At 37.7% G+C, this 16,504-nt stretch overlaps 1 protein-coding gene across 2 annotated transcripts in view; it reads right to left on the bottom strand.

Moving 5' to 3' along the window:
* Positions 1–16,504, bottom strand: part of GALNT13 (polypeptide N-acetylgalactosaminyltransferase 13) — a 547,381-nt gene that overhangs the window by 456,486 nt on the left and 74,391 nt on the right. Inside the window, exon 3 of one of the 2 annotated variants that reach the window (XM_021702903.1) lies at positions 1,423–1,668. In XM_021702903.1, the coding sequence (XP_021558578.1) occupies positions 1,423–1,564 (142 nt within the window). In that variant the 5' untranslated portion in view covers positions 1,565–1,668. Of the gene's footprint in view, positions 1–1,422; positions 1,669–16,504 lie in introns of those variants that run through there. The other variant, XM_021702904.1, reaches the window with a different exon arrangement.

The raw sequence follows: 16,504 nt of genomic DNA, 5'->3' as shown, positions 1-16,504 counted from the left end.
CAAAGAAGCAGAGAAGGCGGAGTTTTTCTGGGATTTCAACCAAAGATCAGCACATCAATCCCCATGTTCATTTATCAAAAACTGATAGACTCATAAAGTTCTCCTCTTTGAATAATTCTAGTATAAAGGCATAAAATATGCATATAAACTACCTAAATGGGTCTAGGCTCAGTCACTTCCAAAGTACTTTCTCTCAATTTTTTGTGTTAGCCAAAAATTACAGTGAGAGAAACTCACTTTGAAAAAGGGGAAGATAGTCAGAATTTCTCCAATTAAGCAAGAGCATTACTGCAATCTAAAGTGAAAAAAAGTTCAAAATACTCTTTTAACAAAAACTAATTTTTGGAAATGCTCTTCTGTTTTTCCTAAGCCTCATATAACCAAATAGTATCAATAAAATTCTGTTTATTCACATATTTTGATTAGTAAATAACCTCAAAAATATCTGTAACATTAAAAGCTGACTACATCCATTAAGCAAATGCAAAACTCAAGTCAGTAATTTAGATTCACTTTTCTAAAAGGTACAAACATTCCAAATGGAACTCAAAGCTTACCTTTTATCATATTTATAAAGAAAACTTTTGCTAAGCAGAGAATTAGTGTAAATTAGATTTCAAGAAAAACAATGTTTATCTCAATGATAATAAAACTAATTTCCAGCATCCTATATACATTAGAAGCACTCCTATACTAGGAATATTATCAAAATATTTTAATAAATCTAGAAGTCAAGAAAAAGCATAGAGAAAATTATTTGGAATAACTGCAGAAAATGAATCCCTATGGCTTGACTTAATAAATCACCATTTATAAAAATCATTATGTTTCTTATGTAGTCATTGAAATCGGTCCCTAAAGAAGGAAATACTGAGTTAAAGTGACTTTATCATGCACTTGAAATTATGGGGCAACGATATGTTGCCCGCAGATTGAATCTGCCCATCAATACGTGTTCTGTTTAAAAAGTTGTTTGTTTGTTCATTTATTGTTTTTGGAAGTCTGTAGGGGTGTCATGTGTCCTTACATTTTGCTACAGTCCCCACCACCTCACTTTAGTAGCTTTTCCCTTTTATGTAGTGTGCTTAGCCTCCAAGAGCTGTTGCTTCTGGAAGTCTAAATTTTAAATTCTGTCCTACTTGAATGTTCACTAAATTGTTCTTTCCATACAGTCACAGAACATTGGAATTATTAGAATTGGAAGGTACCTTAGAGGCTAACTCTTCTCCTTTCTTCCAACAAGACCCCTGAGGCCAAGCAAGTAAAGTAGCTTTCCCATGGTTAAATGTACATTAGTAGTTCTGCCAAAATGCTGTTCTAACTCAATAGCTTAAAAAATCCCTATTTCAAAGTTCCACGTTTTGTCAAGAGTCACCACAACTCTCATCTCTATAAAAGCAACATTTGCTTCAAAGCACTTACCCCTGAGTGCAGGTAGCAGGGATCTCTCCTTCTTGTCATCACATTTGTTACATTCACTGAAGTACAGGAGTAAGAAGACATCAACAAGCACCCACATCAGTGAAGTGGCTAGAACCACCTTGCAGTAAACAAACCTCCTCATGTCTTCCCTTGATTTCTAGTTAACACATAGATTGAAGACAGATGCTACTGTGATAAATCCAAGCCACAGGGGTGAACACCAAGACAAAAGCAGGATGCATCCCACTGTATTAAAAAAAGAAGAAGGAAAAGAAAATTTCATTATTGTATAGTTTGTTTTGCATAAAGGAGCTATAACATGAAATATATGATTTATTTAATGTTTCCATATATATATATGTATATATATATATATACACACACACACACACACATATATATATATATCAGCACTCAGCCTTTGAATTAAGAATGAAAAGCCTAAATAAATGAAAACTGTAAGCAAGCCAGGGGGCTAAAATTCTAACAGCTAATCCTAGATCTGTCACTAGTCTGCTGGGAACTTGACAACTATTTGATTTCTTCAGGTTGTATTCTTTTCTTAAAAAGCCCTATCATGATATTCTGCAGACTACCAGGTTGTCAAATAGAGCAGCCCTGAATTTACCCTGATTCAGCACTTTTGAGGAGCCAAAACTGCTGAAATAGAAATCATCCTGGGATACAATATATTATAGTAGTTAAGAACTGGCCTTTATACACAGACAGGCCTGTATCTATTCACCTCCTACCTGTGGGATCCTTTAAAAAAACTTTTTTAAAGATTTATTTACTTATTTGAGAGAGAGAGCACATGTAGGAGGGGCAGAGGGAGAGGGAGAAAGAATCTCAAGCAGACTCCATGCTGAGCACAGAGCTAGTTGCGGGGCTCGATTTCACCACCCTGAGATCATGACCTGAGCCAAAACCAAGAGTCGGACACTTAACTTACTGTGCCACCCATGCACCCCTCTGTGGGACCCTTTTAAGCCTTTATTTCCTCATCTATAAAATGACAATAACAATGCCAAACCTAAAGATTTGCAATAAGGACTAACCACAATAATATCTGTAAAGCATCTTGCAGAAAAGATAATAATTAATATTAACATATAAAACAAACAAACAAAAATTCTCAAATTCTCAAGAAGGACTTACATCAGTTACTTAGCCTTAAAAACCCCATCTGGTCTGCACAGAAAGTATCCACCACAAATGTGTATTTTAGAATGGATAGCATATTTTCAAAAAAATTATCAGAGAAGAAAAAAAATATTAAAGTGACTTAAAATACCCAAAGCACAAATTCTAAAAGGCATAACAGATAAGTGCACAATTATTGAGAGACATTCAAAGTAAGTATAGATTTAATACCATAAACATATTTTTATTTATACTATAAAGAGCAATAACTACCTGGTTAATTAATTTACAATGAAATTACAGTTAAGTAAATATAACAAGCCAAAAATATTCTCATATCATTTGCTACATTTAAAATAATATCAACTATGGGGGCGCCTGGGTGGCTCAGTTGGTTGGGCGACTGCCTTCGGCTCAGGTCATGATCCTGGAGTCCCGGGATCGAGTCCCGCATCGGGCTCCCTGCTCGGCGGGGAGTCTGCTTCTCCCTCTGACCCTCCTCCCTCTCGTGCTCTCTGTCTCTCATTCTCTCTCTCTCAAATAAATAAATAAAATCTTTAAAAAAATAAAAAAATAAAAAAATAAAAAATAATAATATCAACTATGGGGCTCCTGTGGCTCAGTCAGTTGGGTGTCCAACTCTTGATTTCGGCTTGTCATGATCTCAGGGTTATGGGTCATGAGATGGAGCCCCAGGTTGGCCTGCTTGGGATTCTCTCTCTCCCTCTCCCTCTGCCCCTCCCCCCCCCCCCCACTTACTCTCTCTCTAAAAAAATAAAATAAAATAATATCAAACATAAAATCTTTTATGTGAATAAGTAATATAGTTTTAAAAAATATTTGGGAAGAACAGCTATTAAATACAAAGATACTTGGAATATTTTATAAATATTTGTCTCAAAATAAAAACACCAAAGTGCAATTTGCAGAGGCAGAAGCTCTTTAAATTAATGGCAGCTGGCTTTACATGATAAAGCAACACAAATGCTGCTGCCTGTTACAACATACCCAGACTCACAATGAATTAAAAATTTACAGAGTGACCGTTGAAAAAATATAACAGAGTCTATTTTCAATCTCTACATTAAATTTACATTTATTCAGCATATAAGTATTAAAAAAAGAAAGGTGCAAAATGTGCAAATTGAAGGAATACATGATATTTGGGGGTTTATCTGTTTGCTTATTATTTTTCTTGAAAAAAATGGCATGTTAATTATCTACTTTATCTCATTTCAACTTCATTTTTCTGTAAATATTATAACTAAACATTGGAACTCAGCCTCTAAACCTGATAACAAGGGAATAATTCCCCTATGTATATTCCCTTTTACTTTGTGCATGCTTTACTGAATATGAGATATGAAACAATTCAAGCTATCAAATGTTCTGCCTTTCTTTGGTCCTATGATGAAGTAGTTCCCTTCACTTTATTGTGGGAAAAAAAGTCTCACAGAAAAGTACATATAACACTGATGGTTACCAAATGGCTATCCCCAGATTTAAGACAGGAATATCTTAAAATAAAAGATCCTATAATAAAAGCTCTTATGTGTTATATAAAGATCTATTATAAAGGGCATAAACAATACCATCCCTGGCTCTGTTAAAATGAAAAGATGTCTTTGGGTAGGCATTTTGCCTCTCTGTGCTTCATTGCCTTTACTATAACATATTTCCTGTCGTATTCACCTCACAAAATATTGTAAGGCTTAAGTGAGATAAAGTATGAGAACATTTTAAAAAGAAAATATAAAAAATAGTATTATAAGAAAAAATGTGAAATCACTTAATACTAAATATTAAAATGTCTAAGATAAGACATTTCCTAATAAGAGCCTAACAGTTAAGGTTATTCAGAATTTAATATAAACTTTAGTTATAATAGAAAGTCAAAATCATGGGCGCCTGGGTGGCTCAGTTGGTTAAGCGACTGCCTTCGGCTCAGGTCATGATCCTGGAGTCCTGGGATCGAGTCCCACATCGGGCTCCTGGCTCAGCGGCGAGCCTGCTTCTCCCTCTGACCTTCTCCCCTCTCATGCTGTTTCTCTCTCGCTCTCCAATACATAAATAAATAAAATCTTAAGAAAAAAAAGTCAAAATCATATCTTATTGCCACTTCAAGCATTATTCAAATTATTCTAATTTCATAGCCTGATAGAACTATATATCAAGTCATTAGCACTGAGAGAAGCCTCCTCACTATTTTAAGTGATAAAACTACATTGCTGTTTAAACTTTTATTTGTGAAAGTCTTTCCTCATGTATTTCAAGTTTTTAATTCTATCTCTCCCTTGAAAACACCTCTATCTTGAAAATACACTAAATTTTATCATTCCTAAGTTTTATCTGCTGGCACTTGTATATTAGTAACCTCATACATTGTATCCCAATATTCTTCATGAGAACAAAACTGATGGAGCAGAAGGATGGTACAATATACACAGTAACAGTAACCAACATAAGCACAGTTGGTGGCCCAGGTTTATTTAAGAGAATCAGCATCTGTATTATGTTTTTATTCCAGTAAGTCTCCATTTATTTGCAAACACTTCTCGGTTTCTAAAACCAAATCCAAGTTCTGCAATATCGCTGGCTTGCCAAACCAATGTGGAACATGACTAACTTGCATAAACTACAGGCTCTTCTATCTGAAAACACAGCCCCTTTCTAATTGTTTCAATATCTTTTGAGCACAGCTATTTCTCTCTTTAAAAGTATTTCTCTAGGTAGGAATACTTTTAAAAGAAAACCATCAAGTACCATCTTGCTAGTTAGATTGCCTCTCTTTTTCTTCTTGCCCACCAAATCATGATATCAGCCAGACATTCTATGACATATTACATGATTTTTGTTTGAAGATATGCACCATTTTCTTTTTTAATCAAAAACAGATTTTAAATTTAAAAAATGTAGATAAAGCTTAGGAGTTTGGTAAATATGTTTTTAAATAAGGAGAAAGCTTTTTGTTTTTGAATTACGAGGTTATCACTTGCATAGAGAGTCTAGTTTAGTTGCTATTAGACATATTTTTATCTGTACTCATTTTATTTTGTAGAAAATTGCATAATAGGTGCAAATTTATTCTATCTACTTTGTGAAGCTATATGTGAGGCTGCCAAAGAATCCTGGGAGCTAGTGGAAGACTGCTGGTAGTGCTCCCAGAAGTTTCAGGCACCAACATGCTTCAAATGTTTTAAATAGCTGTGCAGGAGCTTCTGGGAGCTGATGACTGAACAAATTTGCAGAATTTGGTTTACGGACTGATAAATCTAATGTGTAAGCACACACACACAAAAAAAAATGCCCTACATTAGCCACAGGTATGCTTGACAGGAAGACTGATCTATGTCTGAATGAAGATCAAAAATTAAGATGAGCTAAGGGGATCCGCCCACAGCCTAAACCAAAGGATCCACTATAAAAATCACAACACACGGGCCGCATCGGGCTCGCTGCTCAACGGGAAGCCTGCTTCTCTCTCTCCCACTCCCCCTGCTTGTGCTCCCTCTATAGCTGTGTCTCTCTCTGTCAAATAAATAAATAAAGTCTTTAAAAAAAAAAAATCACACCACACGGGAATATACACTAAGAGAGAAAGAAGCAAAAATAATGTCAAATGAATGCCTATGTGGAAAAAGTGGAAGAGAAGGGGAAAAGGGGCCCTCACTTGCTTTTAAACTAAGGAAAGTGGAATATTCATAACATAAAATTTGACTATTAGGAGGCAACCTAGCATAAGATCTAAATTTATATACTGCAGAGTTAGAATGCCATGGGTTAAATCTGAGTTCCCACACTCACTAGTTGTATGGCTTAATTCAAGTTACTTAAATCTGTGCCTCGGTTTTCCTAATCAGAAAATGTGAACAATAATACCTACCTCACAGGCTATGATGAGTACTGAATGAATTAATACATGCAAAGCTCTTATAACAGTGCCTGGCACTTAGGAGGGGCTCAATATACATTAGTTAGTAGTAGTAGTAACAGTAATGTTACTATGATCATGAACATCATCAAAAGAATGAGAAAAAAGAGTGAGAATTCTCTTTGCCCATCCTTTCAGAAGTAGTGTATATTCAGTATGTATGTATTCAGGGTGTCAGGGGGCAAGATGAGCATCACAAATATATTTAATATTAATAATTGTGAGTATTACAATTACAGTATTTTATGTTTAATAATCGCAAATATATTTAGTAGAGTTTCTCATCAGGAAGAGTTACACAGGATTTTACAATTGTCAAAACTCTTTGAACTGTAGACTTAAAATCTGTGCATTTCATTCTATATAAATTATACCTCATTTGTTAAGGCAAAAACCAAAATGTTTGTGTACCTATCATTTGATTCCCTGATTCTATCTTTCTGACCTTTTCCTAATTGTTCTCTATGGCAGTGACTTGGGTCTCCAGACTATTCCTTACATACACCTTGCCTCAGGGCATTTGCATATGCTGTTTTCTCTGTCCACTGACATGGTCATGGCTTCCTGCTCTTATTTCCTTCAGTTCTTACTTCCTTCCTATTCAAATGTAAAATCTTGGAGAGCTTTCCTATCAACCTATACAAAATAACACACACAACTTAGTCACTCTGTATTTCTTAACTGATTTTATCTTTCTTCTTTGCACCTATTACCCCCAGATATATTAAAAGATGAATTGGTTTTTTAATTTGTTTATTATGTGTCCCTCTTTCTTAAACAGTAAGCTATACGAGAACAAGATTTCAAATGTCTTACATATTTCCTTTCTCACTCAAATATATTTAAGTTTTTAAAACTCCAGCACTGGTTGTTATGGATTATTATTATGAATTTTGCCGCACCCATCCCCAAAAATTCGTATGTGAAGTCCTAATCCCCAGTATTTTAGAATGTGACTATATTTGAAGATAGAGCCTTTAAAGAGGTAATTAAGGTAAAATGAGGTCATACACATTGGCCCTAATCCAAATAAAAAGAGGTGATTAGGATACTATCAGAGGAATGACCATGTGAAAACAGAGAAGGCAGCCATCTACATGCCACAGAAAGACCTCAGAATGAAACTGAGCCTGCTGACACATTGATTTTGGACCTCTAAAATCTGTGAGAAGAAAAATTTCTGTGTGTAAGCAACCTAGTCTGTGATACTTTGTTATGGCAGGTCTACCTATCCAACTTTCCCTTATTCTACTCCTACTTGCAAACAGATGAACATGACCTTGAAAGAGCACCCCCCCCCAACCTCCCTATGCTGCTTGTTCTCATTTTAACACTATAAACTCACATCACACTACAAGTAGACTTTCAGTGCTTTGCTGCAATCCTGCAACAGTTCCTACTCAAATCAATCTCCATCCATCAGGAAACATTTGCACCTTGTTTGCCTTCCTCAGATTGCTATATCCACACTTTTTCCTCTTAGCCCATCATTACACTTCTACATTTATCAGAGAAGACATAAACAGTCAGAAGAGTACTTTGCGTACTGCCATGTTGAATGTATCAACTTGCTTGTTGCTATTACTGCCAAGCCTAAATCTGCAAGTCCAGGTGTTAAAATGGATGACTGTCCTTTTAGGAGTGCAACACCCTCTGCTCTCACATAGGATTTGACTGATGGATTGCACTTGTCTCTTCTGCATTTTTTCTTCTCTACTAAGTCAATGCTATCAATACAAAGATGCTATATGAATAATCATCTTAAAATAAACTACTTTGGCTCCACATCCCTCTTCAGCTATTCTTCCAGCACCCTGCTCACCTTTAATACAAAACTCCTGCAAAGAATTATGTATAACTACTGTCTACATATCCCATATCCCTAACCTCGTATTTTCTCTTAAAACTGACAGGCTTTAACCCCTGCCACCGTATGGAAACCTTATTTGATACAGTCACATTCAATGGTTAAATTCAATGGTCAATCCTCAAGCACCATTTTACATAATTCCTAAGCAGCATTTGACATAGCTTGGCCAAAAACCTTGTACTTTTTTTTTTCTTTCATCTGTAGAATTTAGTGATTCATCCCTTACAAACGGCACCCAGTGCTCATCACAAGTACCCTCCTTAATACTCATCACCTGTTTAACCCATCCCCTCCAGTAACCATCAGTTTATTCTCCATAGTTAAGTCTGTTTCTTGATTTGTCTCTCTTATTTTTTTCCTTTGCTCATTTGTTTTGTTTTGTTTCTTAAATCCACATAAGAGTGAAACCATATGGTATTTTTCTTTCTCTGACTTATTTCACTTAGCATAATACTCTCTAGCACCATCCACATCACTGCAAATGGCAAGATTTCATTATTTTTATGGCTGAGCCATATTCCATTATAGATGATAGATGATAGATAGATAGAGAGATAAATAGATAGATAGATACCACATCTTGTTTATCCATTAATCAGTTGATGGACATTTGGGCACTTTCCATAATTTGGCTATCGTTGATAATGCTGCCATAAACACTGGGGTGCATGTATTCCTTCAAATTATTATTTATGTATCCTTTGGGTAAATACCTAGTAGGGCAATTGCTGGGCCATAGGGTATTTCTATTTTTAACTTTTTGAGGAATCCACATACTGTTTTCCAGAGTGGCTGCACCAGTTTCCATTCCCACCAACAGTGCAAGAGGGTTCCCCTTTCTCTGTATCCTCGCCAACATCTGTTGTTTCCTGTGCAACATTTTTTTACATCTCTTACTGATCTTGCAGCAAATTCTGTTGGCTCCTTCAGATTTGACCCACTTCTTACCAATTCCACTGCTGCCACCTCTAGACCAAGCCACCATCACCATCTTGACATACTGCCTTAACTTCTTTTTTTAAATTTGTTTAAGGTTTTTTTTTTTTTTAAAGATTTTATTTATTTATTTGAGACAGAGAGAATGAGAGAGAGAGAGCACATGAGAGGGGGGAGGGTCAGAGGGAGAAGCAGACTCCCTGCTGAGCAGGGAGCCCGATGCGGGACTCGATCCAGGGACTCCAGGATCATGACCTGAGCCGAAAGCAGTCGCTTAACCAACTGAGCCACCCAGGTGCCCGATGCTTATTTCAAAAGAATACCAATTAAGTCCTCTAGGCACAAGTGGCACCCTGGGAAACTGGAAAGTCAGGTTTATGAAAATGTTGTATCACTAAAAATGAATTATGTAAGTATAAAGCACTCAGCTGAATAATTATTGCATAATTTTATAAAATGCACATTATGAAACTTTACATAATTCTGATAATTACATAAATCTTATATAGCAACAACTCTCTGAACAGAAAAGCGACCACTTTCTGGAAGGTAGGACGTGCAGAGAAGTGAATCTGAGGCGATATTTGGGAGGATAGACGACAGGGGAGGGGGCCTCCGTCCGCCGCTTCTGGCAAGTGATAGAGCCACGGAGCACAAAATCAAAACTTTTAGAAGTCGGCTCCACTGAGGGACGACAGTCCAGTGGCTAAGCGGGGGGTGGAACCCTCGCGGGACAGTGTGGTCTCAGGACCCTCAGGGTCACAGAAAGACTGGGGGTGCCTGAGTGAGGCAGAGCTCCCAAGTATCGGAGGAGGGAAGCTGCTGCAGAGACGGAGTCGAGGAGCGGGCTCTCAGCTCAGGGTTGTCATAAACCGTGATCTGCGGCACAGTCGGGCCACTGCTCCTCCAGCAGGGACCCAATAAGCGGCAGATCCGGGGAGACTCACCTTCTTCCCTCAGGGGGAGCGGCACGGGAGTGCACCACAGGGATCTGCTGGGCTTGGAGACTCCACACAGGGTCGTGAGCCAGAGATAGAAACGCTCGGTCACAGGCCGGGTGAGCACGGAGTGCAGCCGGAGACCGGGGAGACGGGAGTGACTGACTACTTCTCTCTGGGGGTGCACTGAGGAGCGGGGCCCCAAATTCTCGGCTCCTCCGGGGCGGAGATTGGGAGGCCGCCATTTTTACGCTCCTCCTCCAAAGCTGTACTGAAAGCTTGCAGGGAACAAAAGCTCCCGAAAGCAAACCCGAGCTGATTACTTAGGCCGGACTGGGCAAGGGCCGGGCAATTCCGCCTCCGGCAAAGACATTTGGGAACCACGGCAACAGGCCCCTCCCCCAGAAGATCAGCGAGAAGAGCTGGCCAAGACCAAGTTTACCTATCAATGAAAACGGCAGAAATCCAGCGCTAGGGGAGCAATGCACATAAAATCCATGGCTTTTTTTACCATGATTCTTTAGTCTTTCAAAGTTAATTTTTTTTACCCTCTTTTTTTTTTTAATTTTTCTTTTTCCCTTTTTCAACCAAGATCTTATCAATCCCTTTTTTAAAAAACATTTTTACTTTTCATTTTTAGAGTCATATTCTATCCCTTCAGAGTAGTTACCCGTATTTTTGGCATATCTATATAAGTTGTTCTCTCTTTAAAATTTTGAGATAGTTTCCTCTAACAGATCAAAATATACCCTAAATTGCTAGTGTATGGTTTTTTTCTACTCTCCTGCCTGATCACATTCTCTCCTTTTTTTTTTCTTTTTCTTTTTTTTTTAAATCCTCTTCTTTCTATTTTCAAACAACTTCTTATCAATTCCTTTGATAAAATTTTTTATAATTTTCATCTTTACAGTCATATTCCATCCCTTCAGCATATCAACCCTTATTTTTGTACATATATAAGTTTTTCTTTCTTTAAAATTTTGGGAGGCACTTTCTTCTAACAGACCAAAATACACCCAAAATCTAGTCTGTGGCACTGATCTACGTACCAGCCTGATCATATTTGATCATATTCCGGTTTTCTTTTGTTTTGTTCTGTTTTTGATTGTTTTTATCTTTATCTTTATCTTTTCCTTCTTTTTTTTTTTTCTCTCTTTCCATTTCTGTTCCCCCTGCTTCAGGTCTTTTCTGATTTGTTTAGAGCATATTTTCTGGGGACGTTGTTACCCTGTTAGCATTTTGTTCTCTCATTAATCTATTCTCCTCTGGACAAAACGACAAGATGGAAGAAATCACCTCAACAAAAAGAAAAAGAGGTAGTACCGACTTCCAGGGACCTAATTAATACGGACATTAGTACGATGTCGGATCTAGAGTTCAGAATCATCACTTTAAAGAGACTAGCTGGGCTTGAAAAATGCATGGAAGATATTATAGAAACCCTTTCTGGAGAAATAAAAGAACTAAAATCTAACCAAGTCGAAATCAAAAACGCTATTAATGAGGTGCAATCAAAAATGGGGGCGCTAACTGCTAGGAGAAATGAGGCAGAAGAGAGAACCAGTGATATAGAAGACCAAATGATGGAAAATAAACAAGCTGAGAAAAAGAGAGATAAACAACTACTGGATCACGAGGGCAGAATTCGAGAGATAAGCGATACCACAAGACAAAACAACATTAGAGTAATTGGGATCCCAGAAGAGGAAGAAAGAGAGAGAGGGGCAGAAGTATATTGGAGCAAATTATAGCAGAGAACTTTCCTAATTTGGGGAAGGAAACAGGCATCAAAATCCAGGAAGCACAAAGAACCTCTCTCAAAATCAATAAAAATAGGTCAACACCCCGACATCTAATAGTAAAACTTACGAGTCTCAGAGACAAAGGAAAAATCCTGAAAGCAACTCGGGAGAAGAGATATGTAACCTACAATGGTAGAAACATTAGATTGGCAACAAACCTATCCATAGAGACCTGGCAGACCAGAAAGGACTGGCAGGATATATTGAGAGCACTAAATGAGAAAAATATGCAGCCAAGAATACTATATCCAGCTAGGCTGTCATTGAAAATAGAAGGAGAGATAAAAAGCTTCCAGGACAAACAAAAACTAAAGGAATTTGCACACACGAAACCAGTCCTACAAGAAATATTGAAAGGGGTCCTCTAAGCAAAGTGAGAGCCTAAAAGCAATATAGACCAGAAAGGAACACAGACAATATACAGTAACAGTCACCTTACAGGCAATACAGTGGCACTAAATTCCTATCTTTCAATAGTTACCCTGAATGTAAAAGGGCTAAATGCCCCAATCAAAAGACACAGGCTATCAGATTGGATTGAAAAACAAGACCCATCGATATGTTGTCTGCAAGAGACTCATTTTAGACCCAAAGACACCTCCAGATTGAAAGTGAGGGGGTGGAAAATCATTTACCATGCTAATGGACGCCAAAAGAAAGCTGGGGTGGCAATCCTTATATCAGACAAATTAGATTTTAAACCAAAGACTGTAATAAGAGATGAGGAAGGACACTATATCCTACTTAAAGGGTCTATCCAACAAGAAGATCTAACAATTGTAAATATCTATGCCCCTAACATGGGAGCAGCCAATTATGTAAGCCAATTGATAACAAAAGCAAAGAAACACATCGACGACAATACAATAATAGTGGGGGACTTTAACAGCCCCCTCACTGAAATGGACAGATTATCTAAACAAAAGATCAACAAGGAAATAAAGATTTTAAATGACACACTGGACCAAATGGACTTCACAGACATATTCAGAACATTCCATCCCCAAGCAACGGAATACACATTCTTCTCTAGTGTTCATGGAACATTCTCCAGAATCGATCACATCCTAGGTCATAAATCAGGTCTCAACCAGTAACAAAAGATTGGGATCATCCCCTGCCTATTTTCAGACCACAATGCTTTGAAACTAGAACTGAATCACAAGAGGAAAGTTGGAAAGAACTCAAATACATGGAGGCTAATGAGCATCCTACTAAAGAATGAATGGGTCAACCAGGAAATTAAAGAAGAATTAAAAAAATACATGGAAACCAATGAAAATGAAAACACAACTGTTCAAAATCTTTGGGATGCAGCAAAGGCAGTCCTAAGAGGAAAGTATATAGCAATACAAGCCTTTCTCAAGAAACAAGAAAGGTCTCAAGTACACAACCTAACCCTACACCTAAAGGAGTTAGAGAGAGAACAGCAAATAAGGCCTAAACCCAGCAGGAGAAGAGAAATAATAAAGATCAGAGCAGAAATCAATGAAATAGAAACTAAAAGAACAGTAGAACAGATCAACGAAACTAGGAGCTGGTTCTTTGAAAGAATTAACAAGATTGATAAACCCCTGGCCAGACTTATCAAAAAGAAAAGAGAAATAACCCAAATCAACAAAATCATGAATGAAAGAGGAGAGATCACAACCAACACCAAAGAAATACAAACAATTATAAGAACATATGATGAGCAACTCTATGCCAGCAAATTAGATAACCTGGAAGAAATGGATGCATTCCTAGAGACGTATCAACTACCAAAACTGAACCAGGAAGAAATAGAAAACCTGAACAGACCTATAACCACTAAGGAAATTGAAGCAGTCATCAAAAATCTCCCAAAAAACAAAAGCCCAGGGCCAGATGGCTTCCCAGGGGAATTCTACCAAACATTCAAAGAAGAATTAATACCTATTCTTCTGAAACTGTTCCAAAAAATAGAAATGGAAGGAAAACTTCCAAACTCGTTTTATGAGGCCAGCATTAACTTGATCCCAAAACCAGACAAAGACCCCATCAAAAAGGAGAATTACAGACCAATATCCCTGATGAACATGGATGCAAAAATTCTCACCAAAATACTAGCCAATAGGATCCAACAGTACATTAAAAGGATTATTCACCACGACCAAGTGGGATTTATCCCTGGGCTGCAAGGTTGGTTCAACATCTACAAATCAATCAATGTGATACAATACATTAATCAAACAAAGAACAAGAACCATAGGATCCTCTCAATAGATGCAGAAGCATTTGACAAGGTACAGCATCCTTTCTTGATCAAAACTCTTCAGAGTATAGGCATAAAGGGTACATACCTCAATATCATAAAAGCCATCTATGAAAAACCTACAGCGAATATCATTCTCAATGGGGAAAAACTGAGAGCTTTCCCTCTAAGGTCAGGAACGCGGCAGGGATGTCCACTATCACCACTGCTATTCAACATAGTATTGGAAGTCCTACCCACAGCAATCAGACAACAAAAAGAAATAAAAGGCATCCAAATCGGCAAAGAAGAAGTCAAACTCTCACTCTTTGCAGATGATATGATACTTTATGTGGAAAACCCAAAAGACTCCACCCCAAAACTGCTAGAACTCATACAGGAATTCGGTAAAGTGGCAGGATATAAATCAATGCACAGAAATCAGTGGCATTCCTATACACCAAACCAAGACAAAAGAAAGAGAAATTAAGGAGTCAATCCCATTTACAATTGCACCCAAAACCATAAGATACCTAGGAATAAATCTAACCAAAAAGGCAAAGAACACATACTCAGAAAACTATTAAATACTCATGAAAGAAATTGAGGAAGACACAAAGAAATGGAAAAACGTTCCATGCTCATGGATTGGAAGAACAAATATTGTGAAGATGTCTATGGTACCTAGAGCAATCTACACATTTAATGCAATCCCTATCAAAATACCATCCACTTTTTTCAAAGAAATGGAACAAATAATCCTAAAAGTGGTATGGAACCAGAAAAGACCCTGCATAGCCAGAGGAATGTTGAAAAAGAAAAGCAAAGCTTGTGGCATCACAATTCTGGACTTCAAGCTCTATTACAAAGCGGTAGTCATCAAGAGAACATGGTACTGGCACAAAAACAGACACATAGATCAATGGAACAGAATAGAGAGCCCAGAAAGGGACCCTCAACTCTATGGTCAACTCATCTTTGACAAAGCAGGAAAGAATGTCCAATGGAAAAAAAGACAGTCTCTTCAACAAATGGTGTTGGGACAATTGGACAGCCACATGCAGAAGAATGAAACTGGACCATTTCCTTACACCACACAGAAAAATAGACTCCAAATGGTTGAAAGACCTCAATGTGAGACAGGAGTCCATCAACATCCTAAAGGAGAACACAGGCAGCAACCTCTTCAACCTCAGCCGCAGCAACTTCTTCCTAGAAAACTCACCAAAGGCAAGGGAAGCAAGGGCAAAAATGAAGTATTGGGACTTCATCAAGATAAAAAGTTTTTGCACAGCAAAGGAAACAGTCAACAAAACCAAAAGACAACAGACAGAATGGGAGAAGATATTTGCCAATGACATATCAGATAAAGGGCTAGTATCCAAAATCTATTTAGAACTTACAAACTCAACACCCAAAGAACAAATGATCCAATCAAGAAACAGGCAGAAGACATGAACAGACATTTTTCCAAAGAAGACATCCAAATGGCCAACAGACACATGAAAAAGTGTTCAACATTGCTTGGCATCAGGGAAATCCAAATCAAAACCTCAGTGAGATACCACTTCACACCAGTCAGAATGGCTAAAATTAACAAGTCAGGAAATGACAGATGTTGGCGGGGATGCAGAGAAAGGGGAACCCTCCTACACTGTTGGTGGGAATGCAAGCTGGTGCAGCCACTCTGGAAAACAGTATGGAGGTTCCTCAAAAAGTTGAAAATAGAGCTACCATAGGACCCAGCAATTGCACTACTGGGTATTTACCCCAAAGATACAAATGTAGTGATCCTAAGGGGTACGTGAATCCTGATGTTTATAGCAGCAATGTCCACAATAGCCAAACTGTGGAAAGAGCCAAGATGTCCATCGACAGATGAATGGATAAAGAAGGTGTGGTATATATATACAATGGAATATTATGCAGCCATCAAAAAAGAAATCTTGCCATTTGCAATGATGTGGATGGAACTGGAGGGTATTATGCTGAGGAAATAAGTCAATCTGAGAAAGACATGTATCGTATGATCTCACTGATATGAGGAATTCTTAATCTCAGGAAACAAACTGAGGGTTGCTGGAGTGGTGGGGGGTGGGAGGGATGGGGTGGCTGGGTGATAGACATTGGGGAGGGTATGTGCTATGGTGAGCCCTGTGAATTGTGTAAAACTGTTGAATCTCAGACCTGTACCTCTGAAACAAATAATACATTATATGTTTAAAAAAAAAGAAGAAGCATAAGAAGAAC

Source organism: Neomonachus schauinslandi, chromosome 3 (genome assembly GCF_002201575.2).
Source record: "Neomonachus schauinslandi chromosome 3, ASM220157v2, whole genome shotgun sequence".
Taxonomy (NCBI): domain Eukaryota; kingdom Metazoa; phylum Chordata; class Mammalia; order Carnivora; family Phocidae; genus Neomonachus; species Neomonachus schauinslandi.
Note: the sequence above shows the minus strand (reverse complement) of the source record. Positions and strands in the feature narration are given on the sequence as shown.